At 43.4% G+C, this 19,598-nt stretch overlaps 1 protein-coding gene across 7 annotated transcripts in view; it reads left to right on the top strand.

Annotated features, from left to right (window-relative positions):
- Disp1 (dispatched RND transporter family member 1) overlaps positions 1-19,598 on the top strand; it is a 145,446-nt gene that overhangs the window by 120,590 nt on the left and 5,258 nt on the right. For all 7 annotated transcript variants that reach the window (XM_075989375.1, XM_075989370.1, XM_075989376.1 and 4 more), the window contains 5 exons: positions 3,688-3,717; positions 9,854-9,977; positions 11,440-11,567; positions 11,896-11,993; positions 14,351-14,448. In XM_075989375.1, the coding sequence (XP_075845490.1) occupies positions 3,688-3,717; positions 9,854-9,977; positions 11,440-11,567; positions 11,896-11,993; positions 14,351-14,448 (478 nt within the window). The remainder of the gene's footprint in view (positions 1-3,687; positions 3,718-9,853; positions 9,978-11,439; positions 11,568-11,895; positions 11,994-14,350; positions 14,449-19,598) is intronic.

Genomic DNA, 19,598 nt, shown 5'->3' with positions numbered 1-19,598 from the left:
GCTTAGGAAAATTAGATAAAGGTAACTGCTACCAAGAAAAACTTACTATTGAATTAGACGTGGAGAAACAAATATAAAGGGTTTGGGGAAAATCATCATAGATAGTATTACAGTCAGCATTACCAGTATATATTCAAATATCCCAGGTCCTAAACCAGAGAAAAGACAGTGACCTTCTGTGTGATGCAGATGAAGAGGGTGCCAGTTGAGCACCAGTATGCTTAAGTTACAATTCCACAGTCACAGAGTGCATGTAGCATGCAAAAAAAAAAAAAAGAAGAAGAAGAAGAAGAAGAGTTCCTGGGGTACTGAATCGTAGAACCTCTACTTTAGGATGCAGAGACACAAAGCAATGGAAGAAAATATAGGAAAATATAAAGTAGCCTGGTTCTGACATTGAGTGTGCGTGCGTGTGTTTGTGTGTGTGTGTGTGTGTGTGTGTGTGTGTGTGTGTGAGAGAGAGAGAGAGAGAGAGAAAGAGAGAGAGAGAGAGAGAGAGAGAGAGAGAGAGAGAGTTGTTTGAGCCCCTAGTTTCTTGCTGTCTTCATTCCTAGTGGTACTGACTTTTCATCATTGAGCATGAATGGAGTAAGAACACGCACCCACATACTAACCTAACAAGTATTGACTTCTATTTCTCAAGAGTTACAGCAGTGAGGGTACAGATGTTTCTTCCTAGGCATGTAGTCTTTTAGAGCTTAAAAAATAATCTCTACTTACAGGAAAAGAATTATTAAGTATTCTTAGGAATGCTGTGAATATTGTCTTATTATAAGGCACAAACCTTTTGCCTTATATAATATATAATATTGCCTTATTGCAAAGCACAAACCTCTCCTGTATTGTTCTTACTAGAAACAGACTTGGAGTCCACATATCTCAAGAAAGGAAGGAAGGGAGGGAGGGAGGGAGGGAGGGAGGGAGGGAGGGAGGGAGGAAGGAAGGAAGGAAGGAAGGAAGGAACTTCTTATGTAGTGATTAATGCTTTGCAGTTTACAGTTGTCCCTGTGGGTTCCCTTCTTCATGTCTACACACACACACACACACACACACACACACACACACACACACACACACACACACACACAGGCACAGCCCAGAAAGCAGCAAATTAGCCGTTGAAGAGCTTCAGAGCATGGGCTGCGCAAACAAGACAGAATAGTGGCAATATCAGTGGAAGCGTAAATGAGGAAGGGGTGTTCTGCAGGTCCCAGCCCAAGACACAGAATTACGTGTAAGTAATGACTGCTGAGGGAAGGAAAATTAGCCTCTCCCAGATATGTGCTCTCTTACTGCTTGTTCAGCACAGAGTGCTAACAAAAGGAAAAATGGACTCCACAGTGTGTGTTTATATATGTGTGTGTATGTGCACACAAGCACAAAACAATATTAATCAGAGAAAAGAGCTTTCAATTTGAGAGTGGGAGGAAGACATGGGGAAGACTGGAGGAGGAGAAGGAATTTGGGAACACTATGTAATTTTATTTCAAATAAAAACATTTTTTCTTTAACAAGCTCCAGTTCTCCATACACCTCTGCTGTTGAGAATGCAAGTGGCCAGAAGCCAGACGAGGTCGTCTCCAAAACTGGGGCTAGAGTGGAATCAGCATGCATGCTCGCTAGGATCCATTCCTGGGCCTCTGGGCTGAGCAGTTTTTCCCTCTTGACTGTGATCATTTTAATAGATTTGTGAAGAAAACATAAATGCAGAACACAAGTCTTTTGTAGAAATGGATTCACACACAGTGCAAAGTCTATGAAGTTTGGGAGCCTGGCTGTCATTCATGGCTTTGCTGGGAATTAGATAGATCCATCTTAAAGAAATTCAGTGGCAGATGGAAATAAGGAATTCACTCCACAAGGAATCCTAGAGTAGGCTGTGAACTGTGGGAGGAGTCAAAGCTTGGGGGTAGAAGGAATCAGAGGTTGGGTGAGAGCAGTCAGTGCTTGGGGTGGGAGGAGTCAGAGCTTGGAGTGGAGAATTGGAGGCAGCATTGCAGGTTGTTTTCTTCTACTGTGATGGGTTGCAGTAGATTTCACTTTGGAAGCATCTGAAGCTAGGAAATACAGTCATTCAGTCAGCAGATAGTCTCATGGAGTGTCTGTATTAATGAAGTCATTCTCAAACTTTTTTCTCATGGTCCTTTTACACAATGGAAAGGGATTTTGTTTCATGTGTAATAGCTGAAATGTACCATATTGATATTGAACCTTAGAAAAGTTATTTAACTCAGTAATAATAATAACAACAACAATAATATCCAGGTGGTGGTGATGCACATCTTTAATCCCAACACTCAGGAGGCAAAGACAGGTGGAGCTCTGTAAGTTCAAGGCCAGCTTGTTTTACAGAGTGTGTTCAGTACAGCCAAGGCTACATAAAGAAACCCTGTCTCAAAGTAAATGGATGGATGGATGGATGGATGGATGGATGGATGGGAGGGAGGGTTGGGTGGATGGGGGGGTGGGTGGATGGGGGGTGGGTGGATGGGGGGGGTGGCTGGACGGACAGACGGATGGATGGACAGACAGACAGACAAATAAATAGATAAATAATAGTAAACCAAGCCTGAGCTGCAGAACGAGGTCACTGCAAGCTCAAATAACTTGTGAGATCCTCTCTCAAAAGTTTTAGATACACAGTCTTTAATAAATCTGTTGGAATACTTGCTTCGTATGTGTGAGTCCGTTCAATCTCCAATATGGAAAATAGCTATATATAATAAGTTCTTTATATAATAATAAAAGTTACATTTTTACGAAGAATACTTTAACAATACAGCTTGTGGTGTGTGTACTCGTGTTCTTTTCTTGCGTGTCTCTGTGATGTGTGGTCATCAGAACAGAACAGGGTTTTGATTGGAGACAGTGTATTGTGTTGCAATCTGCTTGAAGTACACAAAGAAAATTTATACTTCCATAGATACATATTTGGAGCCGCACAGACCTCATGAAAGGGTCTCGGGAACTCCCTGTGGTCTTCAGGCCACACTGTGAACCACTGTGCTTTAGAGCAGTGAAACATGAATAGTGGGCTCTGTTTGTTCACCAAATGTTTATTTAAAAGGTTACCATGGGCCAGCAAATGAGAAATTAATGGATCTGGTAGGGATAAAGAGTTCAGAAGTTGAGGCTGAGTTTGGAATTTCTTTTGCAAGCTAAGTGTTGTATGTTTGGGTGGGCAGGGTACCAGTGATGCTAGGTAATAGTCACAGACACTGTGGGAAGGTGGTGATTGGAAATACAAGCCCGTCCTTCTTAAAGTACATTGGAAGGTAAGCATAAGAAATTGAAAACTGGAGCATCAGCTGGTATCTCAGAGAGAAAACAGTGTTTCTAGCACAAGAAGGTATTGGTGTCATGATGGGGGATGAGTGTAGGCTGCTTGGACTGGAGGCTTGGGGACAAGGACTGCTGTCAGAGAGGGTCCTGCCGTGAGTCCATCAGCAGTCCTCCAAGGACTCGTCTCGACCGCTCTGTATGTCTTCTGGAGCACAAAGGCCCTGAGGTGGAGGTTCAGTGTCCTCACTGTGTGACATCAGGCCGTCTCACTTACCCTCCTGGGAGTCTTCATGGAGGAGGCTCAGTCAGGCCTCTGTGTGTGTGGGGGGGGGGGGTGCCCTTACAGTACACAGTTTTCTTTCTGATCCTTCTCTTTTGACTTTTTCCTTTTTTTTTTTTTTTCAGGCCATCCAGACCTTTCAAGTTCCCGAGAAGGTAGAGTAATTTAAATCATCTTGTTTGCTAATAAACTTCTCTGCAGTTTCTATTTCTCTGCTTTCTTCACATTTTGTTCTTTCCCCCTTCTTCATTCACATTTTATGAAGGAAAAATACATTTCTTTTCTCATACAGCAACTGCTTTCAGAACCCAATATCTAGAAAAGTACTTTTCAAACAGAGCAGATTTTCTTACCCTTTAAATTCTCTCGGGGTCTGCTTTCATATTTGTCTAGCTATTTTGCATTTTTTCCTATTCAAGTTGGCTTTTCTATCCTTTTCGTTGGCAGGAGGGGCCAGGGTCACGTGCACCTCCTTTATCTTATTTGTTGAATAACAGTATCTACCATTCTGCCAACTAGTGTGACTTGAATTAATGGTAGTTTATTTCAAATGCATTAGATGTTTTTCTTTTTTAAAAAAATGTAATTGTATTAAGATGGAGGTATTCATTTATGTGGAATTTTTTATTTTTAATTATACATATGTATATGTGTATATGTTTATGTATAGGTATATGTATATGTCTGGGGTATGTGCACATGAGTATGGGTGCCTGTGGAGGCCAATGGTATCAAATTTGAAACTATAGCAACAAGCAGTTGTGAGACTCTTGATGCAAGTGGTGGAAATAGGGATATAGCCATTTCACTATTAACTGCCGAACCCTAGGAACCCTTAGATAGAACTCCTGAAAATACAGCAAAGACACTGTCCTGTGCTCTTAGACAGTGTGGCTCTAGGTACAGTGTCATCACACTTAAACTTGAAGTGGCCTGTGAGGTTCAGTTGCCACAGAAGCTCAGGTAGAAAAGAGTCCATCCTTCCCAGTGGGAGCACTCACTGTCTAGAGCAGCGGTTCTCAACCTGTGGGTCAGGAGCCCCTTGGGGGCTGAACAATGCTTTCACAAGGGTCCTATATCAGATAATCCTGCATATCAGAAATTTACATTATAGTTCATAACAGTAGCAAAATTACAGTCATGAAATAGAAATAAAATAATTTTACTGTTGGGGGCCACCACAATATGAGGAACTGAATTAAAGGGCTGTAGCATTGAGAAGGTTGAGAACCACTGGTCTAAAGCAAAACTCAGTCTCCCAAGGGGAGCACTCACTGTCTAAATAATAGTTAGACAGTGTCTAAATAATAATAAATAAAATTCTTGATAGCAGACTTTCCTGTTTGAAGTAACTTAAGATTTTGATTAAAAAAAATAAAATATAAATTACATTTAGCCTTCTTGGGTGATACAAGGACCTGGGCCCAGGGCCCAGCATTTGTTAAACAGGCACTCTCTTGAGCTGAGCAGCATCTGCATTTTAACTTTTATTTTTTGTGGGGGGGGGGGGTCTCTTCTGTGTGCGGGATATGGAGGCTGGAATTCAGTGTCAGCTCCTTTCCTCTGTCACTCTCCACCTCAGTTTTACCGGCCCTGGACCTTGCTGTTCCAACCAGGAAGCAGTTCCCAGGCTCTGCCTGTTTCAGTCCCCAGTGCTGAGGATCCAGGCTCAGGCCTTTGTGCTTGCACCAGAAGCACTTTATCCACTGAGCCAAACGACCCAGGCCAAACAAACCATTTTACCCGGTTTGAAGAGCACCATTTTGTGACTACACACACACACACACACACACACACACTTTCATCTTATAAAACTGAAATGCTATGCAATAACTTTGTCCTCATTTCCTTTTGTCATAGTTTTGGCAGCCACAGTTCTACTTTCTTGTCTCTGTAAATTTGGCTGCTCTAGGTATCTCATTTGAGGACAGTCCTCCATCTCTTGTCACTCTGAGTGACATTTAACCGAATGTCCCCCAGGCCATTCATATTTTAGCAGGTGTCATAAGTTCCTTTGTTTTCAAGGCCTAGTCATATTCTGTTTTGCTGTATATAAATGTCATACTTTTTCTCGTTCTTCCACTTTGCCCCTTCCTGAAGAAGAGAGACAGAGACGTGGGGAAAGATATACAAATAAACATGCCCTATTAACAAAAATACTCTCACTTTTCTGGAAATAATGATTTTCTCAGCAGACTAAAATTTTAACATTTTGAGAAGATTTGGGTTTTCCTCTGTTACCAAATTGATTTTTTTAAGAATCTTAATTTTTTCTTTTTAGCATATCTACATATAAATACAACTTACTCCAAAAAGCCTTTCCTGATTTTCCAGTTCACACCTCACCTGGAAATAACCTCTTCTTTTTACTTGGCCAAGCATCAGTTCTGCTCTTTTAGGACCACACTTTTGCCTACTTTTGTAGATATCTGTGCCTGTCTGAATTTCTGCACTTGGCTGTAAATTCCTCAAGCACAGATCTTTCTTCCAGTCTTTGCATTACCACAATGCCTTGCATCTTACTATTGATGTGCTGTTAGATGAATCTGTATCCTCACACAAAGGAGAGAGATGTTTATCCTGTTTGTGTGTGTCAATTTTTTCGAATCTGAGTTGTTCTTCCCGTTAGGTTAACAACTGATGCCACTAGAAATGCCTGCCCTTAAGGGACAAGAAAAATTGTGAGGATTTTGGGGAAAAGCAATAAGCTGCGGGGGAGGAAGGTTTTTTTTTTTTTTTTTAGAAAAGAAGAGAGAACACAAGATCTTAAAATTTGCTCAGATCTGTAAGGTGGAAATCATGACCATTTAGTTGATTTGGGCAGTGCCAAAGTCAGGAGAGGAAAGGAGCATCTAGTCAAGTTACACCCTTTCGGGGAGGCTTGAGCAGGTTTCTCAGAGGCCACAAAGGGTAAGCCAGGAGAGAAGCAAACAATTGACTGTGGAGCTTCCTGTGACGTCCGTGACCTGAGCATAGGGTGGTTCTGTAAGACCCTTCACAGCTACCTCCAGTCTTCTTCCAGAGTAATCCGGGCAATACGGTTGAGCTTCCGTAAGTATATTCAGGGGACTTCCAATTGGATACCAGTCTAGCACACAGTGCCATCCTCACCAGGGAGCCAGGCTGCCCACTCACTAGAGTCACGGTGCATGGAAACGTTTAAGAAACCCTGTTTCTAAGAGGATCTGAGAGCCAACCGAGAGATGACATGAACTGGATACAGTGGTGGCTAGGACAGCTTCAGGCCCTCTGCACAGGGAGAGCTCTCCCAGCCTTTCTGGGTCACTCCCTCCTAATCCACAAGTTACAGAGGAGGAAGCATTTGCAGTTGTACTGAGTTCTAGCCAAATGTCTCCCAGTTAAGCAGGTGGGTACAGGATAAGTGTTACCTGGTGTGTAGGGCGGCTTGTGTAAAAGACCAGTCCTTTTAAAAATTGTTCTGATGCACATATGGCTCACTTTTCAAAAAAAAATAATGTGTACATGCTTTAGTGTTGGTCAGAAGTGAGATGTTATAGCTGTGTCTGTGTGTATTTTATAGGCAATCTTAAATATCCTTTACTCCTCCCACTTTTATAGGTTTTTTAACCATGATATTGTAATCATCTGGATTTCATTTCGCACATGGGCCGAGTTGGCACTAGGTATGGAAGTCCTGCCGCAGTTGGTGCTGTTCAGGAGAAGCATTGTCTAAACGGCTGTGCATCTCCCCACAGCGCTGAGCCTGCTCAGATGGCAGTGCCCACAGCGCTGAGCCTGCTCAGATGGCAGTGCCCACAGCGCTGAGCCTGCTCAGATGGCGTGCTGAACAGTTGTCTCTAGAGAGGCCAGCGTGGGAAGCATCTGCTGTGTGCGGAAGGAGTTGTGATATAGTGAGGTTAAATGTGTGTAGAAGAATGCGTGAAAGAACTAACCATAAAGCGTCCACATGGCGCCGGTGCACGTAAGCAGCATGTGGCAGGACGGTGGAATCAAAATCAAATGTTTTCAAAGGCAAGGAAAGCAATTATTGGAAGAGAGTTTTAGAGTTTCTGTGTATGTGTGCATATTTCTCGAGAACACAAAGCAAAAAGTCCTTCTGGATAAATTAAGCTACAGATGAAAACTAAGCAATGCAGGCACTGTCCTCTCTTGATAACATGTTTGTAAGAATGAACAACTTCTGGTTCATGTGAAAGGGCGGATCCCTCTAGAATGCAATGAATAAGTGCTTAGGTCCGGAGCGTCCACGTTTCACGGCTGGTATTTTCCGGTCTCGTGTAAAGTGCCCTTTCTAAAGAATGGAGTGATGGATGGAATGGCTCAGGGGTGCTCCTCAGACAAAACAGTGATCTCCTCACTGTAGTGGAGGATGTTTGCAGGGGGCAGGGGGCCACTCGGAGGACATTGGGGTTCGTGGGTTCCCGTCCCATCCTTAGTCATCCCTAAAGGCAGCTGTAGCTCGCCTAACATAATGTTCATGCAGTAGTCTTAAATCCAGAATATGCAATCAGACAGATAATGATCAACTCAGTGTCCCGTGGTCTGTGTGATTTTGCAGAGAGAAACTAAGAGTTAGTGAGGCTAGGACTTCCTTTCTTTTTGAAGCGGGATTTCACTATGTAGCTCTGGCTGACCTGGAATCAAATATGCTAGCAAAGCTGGTCTTCAGCTCGCAGAGATCCACCTGCCTCTGCCTCCCAAGTGCTAAGGTTAAGGTTTGGCAAAGGTAGCTGGAGAGACAGCTGTGGGCACTGGGAACAAAGCTCTTGTCTTTGAGGTGTGAGCAGCTGTTGTCGGCTGAGCCATGTCTCCAGCCATAGACATTTTATAGTGTGAATTTGAAGAAGAATCTGGCAAGTTTACTGCTTCCTTGTGTCTTTAGTTTCACGTGTGTTTGAAGAGAAAGATGGAAACACAGGAGTTAAAAGCCAGATTCTAGACCCAGATTACCTAAGGCTTTATGATTTGACTAATTCCTTAGCCTGTCTGGGTGGATATAAGAATGACGCAGATGTCTGTGTAAGGTACACAAGCCACTAACTCTGCAGTGAGTGCAGACCGTTATTCATGTAAAGTCATTTTAAAAGAACAAACAGTAGGAAATGCCAGGGCAAGCTCCTTAAGGCATAACTCTATTGTGGCTTAATTCTTTCATCGGAGTGATAATTTGAAGTAAATATGCCATAGAGTCCGTTCTGAGAACTTCCAGTTAGCACTGAGTGTGGAGATTGAAGGGCTGTCTATACAGCAGTACTTCCTGGCATGTAAACCCCAGCTTTATTTGTAATCACTAACATGTCCTCAAAGAAATGCCTCATATACTTAATAAAGAAGTCTCTTTCACATGAACCAGAACTGGGCATCACAGTCGCCAGGTGAACCACCGCTGTTTAGAATCCCAGAGAAAAGTAGTCACACCCTGGGTGTTTGGGGGGTTTCTTCTTCTAATAAAGATTGGAGCAACTAGACGCCTCCTCCCGCATACTCTCTGACACTTAGAAAAATTTCGGTCTCACAAGGTTCTGACAGTTCATCCCTGTCAGCGTGAGGATAACAAGCACAGTGCAGGAGGGCAGAGAAATGGCTCTCACAGCCAGAGGTGGTATGTGTGTGAAACAGGCCATGACAGAGGTAGTCATGGAAGATGAGACTAGAGTCAGCCTGAGGGGGCTGGAGTGCCAAGGGGCGGTAGGACTCTGGGGCAGCGTTCTGCTAATCAATAAAAATTACTTGGGCCCCTCTTATAAACTTCTGTTCTAGGTACTGATACCACACTGACCAGAGAAAATTTCTCTGCTCTTGGGAGCTCACAGTCCACTGAAAATCTTCATTAGTCATTTCTAAGAAGGAAGTGGCTCTGGGGAGTATAACTGGGGTGTGTTCTGGATTGCACTACATGTACCTGTTCATAGACTTTTTCCCTTTAAAAGAGATGATTAAAAGTATGGAGGAAGAAAATAAGAACAGAAACAGAAGTTCTGACTCTGCAAGATGGAGCCTTCGTTTTTTATTTTGTTTTCTTCTTTAGTTTGCTTCTTCCCAGGCATCCATACAAATCCAAACTGTTATTTGTCATATAGCCTGCCTAGACTAGCCCAGTAGCCTGTGGCCACTAACCAGTGCTACTTTATCAAAGAAATGAAGGGATAGTGATCTTGACATTGTTTGCATCGATGTATGTAAATACTTCTAATTATATTAGTAGATATCTGTGCTGGTCTAAACATGGGGATCTCACACTGCTCTGTGTGCAGCCTTACCTCCACACTGCTCCTCAGAGGTCTTCTCTGCTCGCTTTGTGCCTTGTAGTTACGCTGCGCTGCTAGCCGACTGGCCTGTGGTGGTCCTGGGCATGTGCACTCTGCTCATCGTGGTCTGTGCCCTGGTGGGAGTCTTAGTCCCGGAGCTTCCCGACTTCTCTGATCCGCTGCTGGTAAGGAGAACTTGACCTGTCCTACACCTCAAACCATCTCCCCGAATTAAATACTTAAATGTGTGGTATATTCTGTTAGCAGCTCTTTCTTTCTCTGTTTCTGAGATAGATCTTACACGGTAGCTCCTTGAACTTGTCATCCTCCTGCCTCAGCCTTGTGAGTGCTGGGATTACAGGTCTGAGCCACTACACCCAGCTCCCCATTTCTTTAAAAGCCTACCGCAGTCAGCGCGCAGTAACCATGTAGCTCTCTTTCTACAAGAGGTGTTATCAGCCAGGTGTGGTGGCTCTGCATGCCTTTGATCCCAACACTCTTTAATCCCAGAGGCAGAGGCAGGTGGATCTCTGTAAATTGGAGGCCAGCCTGGTCTACAGAGGGGCTTCCAAGATAATTAGATTTGTTATACAGAGAAACCCTGTCTCGGAAGCAAAAACAAAAACCAAAAACCCAAACAGATGTGTTATTTATACTCTTAGGTAAGGTCAAGGAACTTGTTCACACTCAAGCTCAAGATGTCCCCACATCTCTGTCCCCATGTAATGTGGGAGTCTTCTGTTTTGTGTTGATTTCATTGGTTAAATAAAGAAACTGCCTTGGCCCTTTAATAGGACAGAAAATTAGGTAGGCGGAGTAGACAGACAGAATGCTGGGAGAAAGAAGCCGAGTCAGTGAGTCGCCATGATTCTCCTCTCCGAGATGGATGCCCGTTAGACCCATCCTGGTAAGCCACACTCAAGTGGCAATACAGATATTAGAAATGGGTTAGATCAATATGTAAGAGCTAGCCAATAAGAGGTTATAACTAATGGGCCAGGCAGTGTTTAAAAGAATACAGTTTCTGTGTAATATTATTTTGGGCATAAGCTAGCCAGGCAGCTGGGAGCTGGGCAGAACGCAGCCTGCTGCTCCCCACAACACCCATGTTAATCAAAGTTTAAATAATTAACATATTGAATACTGTTCATATTCTTGGAAGTATTTTCATAAAGATTTTAATACTGTGCATCTCTCCCCACCTCCCAGAAGTAAAGGCATTTTCATGTAACAGGATCTGTTAAGTAAATGTTCCTCTGAGGTGGAATAATGAAAAAATATGATCAAGGATATGATATACTCTTAGTAAAACACTGTGAAAATGTATAACATAATTTAATTGGACCATAATTTTTACAAGTTATTATTAAGCACTTGCTAAATACTTGGGCACAGGTAACTCTGATATGCTTTTCCCATTTCCTGAGACATGTAACTAGAGAGCCTTATGGCTTTGTCGTAGCAAAGAGATGAGTGTTATCCAAAAGGCAGTGTGTTAACACAGGCCTCCTCTGTAGTCGTGAGGAATGCCTGTGTTTCCTTTTGAAAACTCTGCATCACTTTCATATTGTTTTCCTGAGTCATTAACATATTGTAATTAGTGGGAAATAGAATACACTAATAGGAACATGTAATGTTTTGTCTTAGGGTTTCGAACCAAGAGGGACTGCAATAGGCCAAAGGCTGGTCACGTGGAATAACATGATGAAAAATACAGGATACAAAGCAACATTAGCAAATTATCCTTATAAGTATGCAGAAGAGCAAGCCAAAAGGTAATCATGTACTTTTTATGACTTTTAAATATAGTGTTACTTAATGAATCCTTCTTATTGCCTGAGCAAAAAGGGTAGATTAAAACACAAGGCTCAATTCCTTTGCCATGAAGTTTAACTTGTCATTAAAATGTCTTGGCTGTACTAAGATGAAAAGTGAGGTTTTTCTTCTTTACACATGGAAAAACTAACACTGCTCACATGAATCCTTCCAGCTTGGTACCGGATGCTAAATAGATTGGAGCCTCAGAGTTGGACTGTTAGACTCTGCCTATCTCTTTGAAATAGCCAGAACTTTATCAAAGATCAGATTGTTTTTCGCTTTCAGCCACCGGGACGACAGATGGTCAGATGATCATCATGAAAGAGAAAGAAGAGAGGTAGACTGGAACTTCCAGAAAGACAGCTTTTTCTGCGACGTTCCAAGTGAGTGAGGGCTGGACGGACCAAGTCCTTGGCAACTTCCTGGGGGCAAGATGGAGTGAGATAAAACCCAGCAGCTTCCCAGGTTCTGTAGTCACAGAGATGTCAGCTATGTAACCTACTTTCCTGCTAGAGTGGTCATCCACTAGTCAGAATTTATCTATGATTCAAAATTAAGGAAAGGGTTCCGTTCAAATAGAAGGAAGAGATTAATAAAATTTTTTGCTTTGCCTGAACTGAAAGTCATATCAAATCCTTTTTCCTATTTATTTCTGGATCAGTTAACAAGTACATATTTTCATTCAGTCCTGAAATAATCTATTAGTCAAAAAAGTTTTATAGCTTTGTTTAAGTAAAAACAAACATACTAAGAACTATCCACATGCCAAGTGTTGTGGTGCATGCCTGCAGACCCAGCTACTCTGAGGCTGAGGCAGGAGAATTACTTGAGTCCAGGAATTCTTAGCTGTAGTGTTCAGGTACTACTGACTGTAGTACCCTATGCTGCTTGGGTGTCTACACTAAGTTTCCTATCAATATGGTGACCTCCCAGAAATGAGAGACCATGAGGGGTGAACTGGCCCAGATCAGAAAGAACCATGCTCCGTCACATAACAGTGGAAACAGAGAGGTGAACAAAGTGTGGTGTGTAGAGGCGCAGAGCTTGGAAGTGGGTCAGGCTGAAAAGGACATGAGGGCATGGTGCTGTGGCTAGAACCCTGGACCACCTGCTCCTCTGAAGAAGCAGAATGTGGCTTCACAGAATTGAGGCCCAGGCATTGCAAGAATCCAGATTTCAGTGTGGAACCACAGATTCAAATTTTAGCAGCCAACTCACTAGAGAAATTCAGTTACATGTAAAGTCAGCTTGTTATGTGGCAGCTGCAGGGGAGAATGCACAGGAGATAGCAAAGAACTGCAAATGACATGTTAGGTGTTCCATGGTCAGAGTGATTAAGAATGAGGATTGAGGGTCATAGTTTCTGACTGAGCAAATATTAATAGTAAAATTGTTTTGATTTCAATTTGTTGAATCCCCCCCCCCTGTATATTTCCCTGCCTAACTAGATACCAGAGGACCCACCTAGATCCTGATATCTCAGATAGCGGGAGAGGAGATTCAGATTTTATACTAATTCTAGGAAGCAATGCAAGTTCAAACATTTTCTGCCTCTTAAAACACAGATTAGAAAAACTGAATGTTTGGGCTGTTGTTTTGTTTGTTTGTTTTTTTCCCTTTCAAAATATTATTATAATTTCTTAATCAGCACTTGTTAATGTCTTACTAAGAACAACAGTGAGTTCAGGAAGTAAGTCTAGCTTTTGTTCCCAGTGGTTGTCTTCTGAGCAGTAAGTTCTGGCTTGTCTAAAATCCTCAAGGGCTCGGTGGGAATGAAATCCTTGTTTTCGTGGGGCTGATTTTGTACTCGTACTCAGTCTACATAAGACAACAGCTATATGGTGAGCACAGGTGTTTGCTCAGGACAGCTGAGTGATCGTGAATAAAAGCACTTGTAACGATGGTTTGCCAATGATGTTGTTAATGCAATTAGACATTTAGATAATTTAATGTACTTTGTCCACTTTGATACATACTAAACCTTTCTAATAACCCAGACAGAAGCAGTCCCATGCAATACCTGCTTTCCGTTTCAGTCTTGCTATTATTTGATAGCGATTTTGTCACCGTTTACAAATGAGGAAGTAGTCTCAGAGAGGCTAGCAGCTGCTTGTCTGCACTCCCACAGGTGATTAGTGGCAGGGTCTGGTTACAGCCAGATCTTGTTCCAACAGCTTGTGTTGGTCTAACTTCAGGTTCTTCCTCTAGACTCTAGGGTGGGAGAGTAGCCCCGAGCACAGCCAGGATATGCAGCGCTGCTTCAGCACTCAGGTGGCCTCTCCTGTGAGCGTGGTAATTCAGTCACCCACCATCTCTCTGTAGCCAGCTGCCAGAGAGACTACCTCATGATCCTTTTGTATATTCCTAGTACGGCATTCTACCATTGCTTATGCCATTAAGGAAACGAAGAGAGACCTTCAGTTGTTCTGCTGAGAGTTTACAGCCTTTTCTTCCTAATTATAATCTAATCAGAAGCAGATTTGTTACATACTTACTACAAGGTTCCTGTGTAGCGAGTGTGTACAGGCTTTGAGTGAAAGTGGCACTGATGCACACCCATGCCCCCAACACACACACACACACACACACACACATTTTCTCTGGGACTTTATCAAAGGAAAGAATCCCCTCCTAATAAAACATTGTCTGTGCAGTTCTCATCTGAATTGTTTCTGCATTCTGACTCTTATCAAATAAATAACCTATAAACATTTGTCTTTCTCTCTCTTCATCCTACCAGGTGATGGATACTCCAGAGTAGTGTTTGCTTCAGCAGGAGGGGAGACGCTGTGGAATTTACCTGCAATTAAGTCAATGTGTGATGTGGATAATTCCAGGGTATGTAAAACATAGCTGAAATCTGTTCCGCATAATAAAGTTGTTACGAAAACTTCTGCTGCTGCCCTGGTGTCTGACCGATGAAATGCCTGCAAGGCTTACCACCCAAAGCAAACCCCAGCAGGCAGGCTTTGCCCTCCGGATCCCGGCATCAAAGTGTCCTGTGTTTTCCCATCTTTAGAACACGCTGCCTTCTTTAATAAAGAACTCTCTTCCTTTGCCACTCACATCCTCTCAGCTTGATGGTCTTCTGTTAATTCACAACAGTTCTTTTCATGACAATGGTTCAGTCTGTCTCTTTTTCTCTCCCTGTGCTCTCTCCTCTCTAGTTCCACTCTTCTGCACGCCGCCCCTCCCCGAGTCAGTTGTCAGCGTTGTCACTGTGCAGTTATATGCCTGCCTGTCTGGCAATCAGTGGTGATTTCAAACAAAAACTTAGGAAGCAAGGGGTGGGGGTATCAAAAGACATTAATGCAGTACGTAAGACATTAATACAGTGTCTAGCTCAATGGCCCCCAGTACTCCAATCCAGACGGCCCCAGGATCTAACAGCTTGCTGCTTTGGAAGATGCTAGGATTCAGGACAAGCCTTTCCTGCCAGACTTCTCCGGAGCCACACAGATGTCAGGTCCAGAGGACATGAAGTCAGTCACCCCTGAGTGTGGAAGGGCTGTCAGTTTGAGCAGGTACAAACTGCTGTCTGACATCACTAATGGACCTGTCCAAGGATGGTAGCCAGGCAGAAAGGAACTCTATGTGTTCTTAGCATAACTCTAAAATATAAAACCAGAGGTTAAGTCCCAAACCCAAGCACCTGCCCTGTTAAGAGTTAGCCGACAACCTTATTCCCATCTTCTGCTCTCAGTGGGGCATCTTAGTGAAATATGGGGTAGAAAGGACCCATAGAGTCGCCTAGACCAGCAATATCATCGTGCTGATGAATTCCTTCAAAGAACTAGCAGCTCACGGTCCACCTGTGTTGGTCCCTAGATGCCCTGGCTTTACACCATTCTCCAGCAGGAAAAGCTATTTGACATCCTGGCGTGACCTCACCAGGGATTGTGGCACCAGTTTTCTATCCATGTCGCCTTCCTTGTCTTTGGTTCCAAACCAGTCAAACCCACAAATGAGCTGTAAAAAGACCGGAGTTTTCTAGTCAGTGGTCAGGTTTTGCCATATTTCCTCCACTAGCTGCTAGATGCTCCCTTACTTGGCAGCTATCTGTGTATTTCTCATTGTGTGACACCTCTTAGGTAGGAAGTTAATTCTGAAGCAGTAAACCTATAGTGGCACTTGATACAGCAGTAGTTCATGCTCGGGCTTGTAAGGCGTCACTGTGGGCCCATGGCCTGGGCATCAGCGCCACTGACCAGATGAGAAGGCAGGCTTGGGAAGTGAAGTTGGTTTGATTACTTGTCATCACGCCTGGATGAGAACTCTGAATTTGGATGCCTCTTACCCCTCTGCCTGCCCCTGGTCTTCAGACCTTACCTTCCTGGAGACCCCATGTAATCATGGACCCCACTCCCTGTGTGTGTGCATTCTAAACATTTCCATGAGTCGTATAATCCCCACAACAGCAGATGAGCCAAATACCGTTGTATAGATGGAGACACTTGGTACAGATAGTAACAGACTTGAACCCAGCCAAATCCGTCTCCAGAGCATGTCCCTACCCTCTGTGCTTCCATACGAAGACTACACCCTTGCCCTATGTTTGTTTTGCTGTATTATGCTGTTTCCTACTTGAATGACTATGAAAGAGTCAACATGGCCTGAAATAAGTATTAGTTTGATAGCAGTTTATTCTTTCAATATGCATTAGACTCTAAGACTTTAAAAAGTCAGTAAGGAACACTGTACCACAGCAGCTTTCAACAGTGAAAGGAGCATAGCACTTCCTTCATCTATAACATGGACGTATCCAGTGATCCTGGTGAGGTCGCTTACAAAAAAGGCACACCTAAACAGGAAATAAGTAAGTGAAAAAATTATATGAGGAGGAAACAGTTAAAGGAAAATAAAGGTAATGGTGAGACAGTATGAGAGAGAGAGATTGGGGGCCAGGTGAAGCAAGGGTGTGAATTCACAGGACATGCATGTGGAAGGAAGCTAGAGGATAACCTCAGATATCCTTCCTTAGACACCTCCAGGGTCTCATGTGTCCGGGAACTTGCTGAGCTGACTAGATGATCTGGCCAGCACACCCAGGGATCCACCTGTCGCCATTTCCCCAGCACTGAAATTACAAGCACTTACCACCATGCGTGGATCGTTTTTTAACATGGGTTCTGGGAATCGAACTCAGGTCCTCATGCTCACACTTCACAGCCTGAGCCATCTCCCCAGCCCCTCTCTCATACTCTTGTTCATAGTTGTGTGTGTGTGTGCACGCACATGTAATAGTACGCAGGCGGAGGTCAGAGGACAAAGAGTCCATTCTCTCCTTCTACCATGTGGGTCCTAGGGTTGAGCTCAGTCTTCAAACCTGGCCACACGGGCCTTTACTGCCGTCTCACCAGCCCCGTTCTTAACAGAATGCTTTCAAGGTGAGGATTTGGGGGCACTTCCCCAAAACATACATCCAAAGGAATCTTTGGTGTGGGCAGTTACAAAATCACATTAAATGAATAAACAGGCAATCAGGAACCTAAAGATCTACTTTAGAAAACATGGTTATAATTTTAACTTGTTAAATTAACCCCCGTCTATAAACCAGTCACAAATGTGATTGTATTCTGGTCTCAGATTCTACTCTGGAAAAATATGACAAAATGGCCAATTGATTTGTTAAGTATAACTTGGCTGAACAGCTCAGCTCTGAGATTACTGCTTAGCTTTTTCCAGTCCCCAGTTCGAGCTGCTTTGGGAATTTGTGTGTGTTACAGTGTTCTGAGTCCTTGGCAGCCTTTCCTCCCTACCCCTGAGTCCTTGATATTGTGTTTAAGCACTCAGTTAGAAACACCTCTCAAACTAATGGGACCAAGTTAATGATCCAGAGAGGAAGAGTTTAGCTGTCAGTGGGTTGACCCTCACAGTGAATGTCATACCTCAGTGAGACCAGACGTTCCCTTTTCTCCAGATTCCACTGAAATTCCGTGCTACCTGTGCTCCTAATTCAGAGTGACTGGGGCTTCCAGAAAGAGTGGATGAGCTCTGTCCACCTCCCCACAGAGGAGTCCCTTAACCTCCATTTCCCTGACCCTCTTTGGTCCTTGCTTCTGTCCTGTAGGGCCCGCTGGCTGACTCACACTCATAACCGGAAGGGTCTCTGAGCATCATCCCATGGGAAACACTTCATCATGTTAGTCTCTGCAAGTTAGAGACGTTGGAACTTTGAGGACTCAGACCATAAGAGGGATTTGAAAATTGGTGTCTGGGACTGTCTTCTAGATTAGCTTTCATGGGCTATAGGACCCCACACACATACCACATAGAAGCTTAGGGGGGCCTGGAATGTATTTTCTGACGCTCCTTTCAAGGGGCCTTTGCCCTCGCTGTCCTCTGACTTGGTTGCCAGGCAGACAATCCAGGAGTCAGATGAGCCTGCTGTGGAGGGCTTAATCTTCCTCTTTTCCCTTTCTTGGCTTCTTAAAATACCTTCGGCTTAGCCAGTAGTTTTTAAAGCTAAGGTATTATTTAAACACAACTGGTGTCTCCTTTCTCTCTCTTCTCTCTTTTCACCTTCTATTTTAAGTCAGCTCCACCCCTGCTACTATCTAACTAAGGAATTGTGCAAAGACACGTCACAACCACATAAGCAGAACGATTCCCCGAGACCCGTGTTGGTTAGTAGCTGCAATTAGAGGGCTGTGTTCCCTCAAGAGGGATTTGCTTCTGTAAACTCTAGTTTATTTTTTATAAACTCCTAGGTCTTGGAGCTATTCCAAAGGATCCCTTTTCCGAACGTATAATAAGAATACATCTGTTCCCCATGTAAAGAGATGTCTCCCTGCCAGTCTCTTTGCCACAGACTGTAATATGGGATTCTGTATTTATCCAGTCACAATAACTGGTTATTGCCGATGTGACGCAGCACTTTCAGACAGGGGCACTTACTCTGCGGTCCCTATATGTCTACTGATAGACTACTTGTCTCATTAAGTTCTGATCATTGATTTTCTGCCACTCTGGAGTAAATTGAGGGCAAGGACCACAGTGCCTCTCTCATATTGTGCCCAGAGACAGCATTTTGAATGGATGGAGAGGTAGGGATGTTGGGCCTTGCTCACTGGAAATATGGGCAGTGCTGTGGTTTTTCCCTTGAGGATGCTGATATCCTAAAGGGCTAGTTAGAGGGTGCCCATCATGATACTGTTCTCTGTGACCCTTTTTCTTACCCTGTATAGTCTTAAAAACAGTTTTTCCAAATGTTGTACCCAGCCAGCACCATAGTTTCCTGGGGGCAAACTAGCATTTGTTTTTGTAGCATAACCAGCAAATAATAGTTAGTATTTATGATGCTCAAGTTTTTAATCTTTGGTCAAATATACATATAAAACCCCCACTCTAACTAGAAAAAAAGGGCTATTCAAGAATACAATGCCATGCCCCTGTTGCGTTTGTGGCTGGCAACTGTATTTTCTTTAGTTCTGCCTGGGCATTTCAGCAGAACACATGTGCCCCTTCTAGCTGGGATCCCTGTAATCTCTTTGTGGGGTGAACTGTTGTCTGCCCTGGAAACTGGAGATGCTGTTTCAGGGAGGCACGACTTACTAGCCCATTTTTCTCAAGTGAATATATATGAATTTTTAAACCTGGAATTTCTCTGTCTTATAAATGCTAATTATGTGTTTTCAGAAGTAAGCTTTAAACTGAAGTTTTGTGAAAGTCATGCTTACTCTGTTGCGTTTTCACGATAACTCTTTGGCCCACTTTTCTTTACAACTGTAAAGAATTGTTCAAAGCAAGTCATTTTGGTTTGGTTTGGTTTTTCTCTGTCTTGTTTTGGTTTCTTAAGACAGGATCTCATTGTGTAACCCTGACTGTCCTAGATCTCCTATGTAGACCAGGCTGGCCTCAAACTCTCAGAGATCCCACCTGTCTCTGCCTCCTGAGTGCTGGGATTAAAGGTGCATACCACCATGCTGAGCCAAAATGATCAACCTTTATTAGGAAAACTTCAAACATCAGACTGGATCTCCAGTCAC

This window comes from Microtus pennsylvanicus, chromosome 10 (genome assembly GCF_037038515.1).
Source record: "Microtus pennsylvanicus isolate mMicPen1 chromosome 10, mMicPen1.hap1, whole genome shotgun sequence".
In the NCBI taxonomy this organism is placed as follows: Eukaryota; Metazoa; Chordata; class Mammalia; order Rodentia; family Cricetidae; genus Microtus; species Microtus pennsylvanicus.
This window is presented reverse-complemented; position numbering and strand designations above follow the sequence as displayed.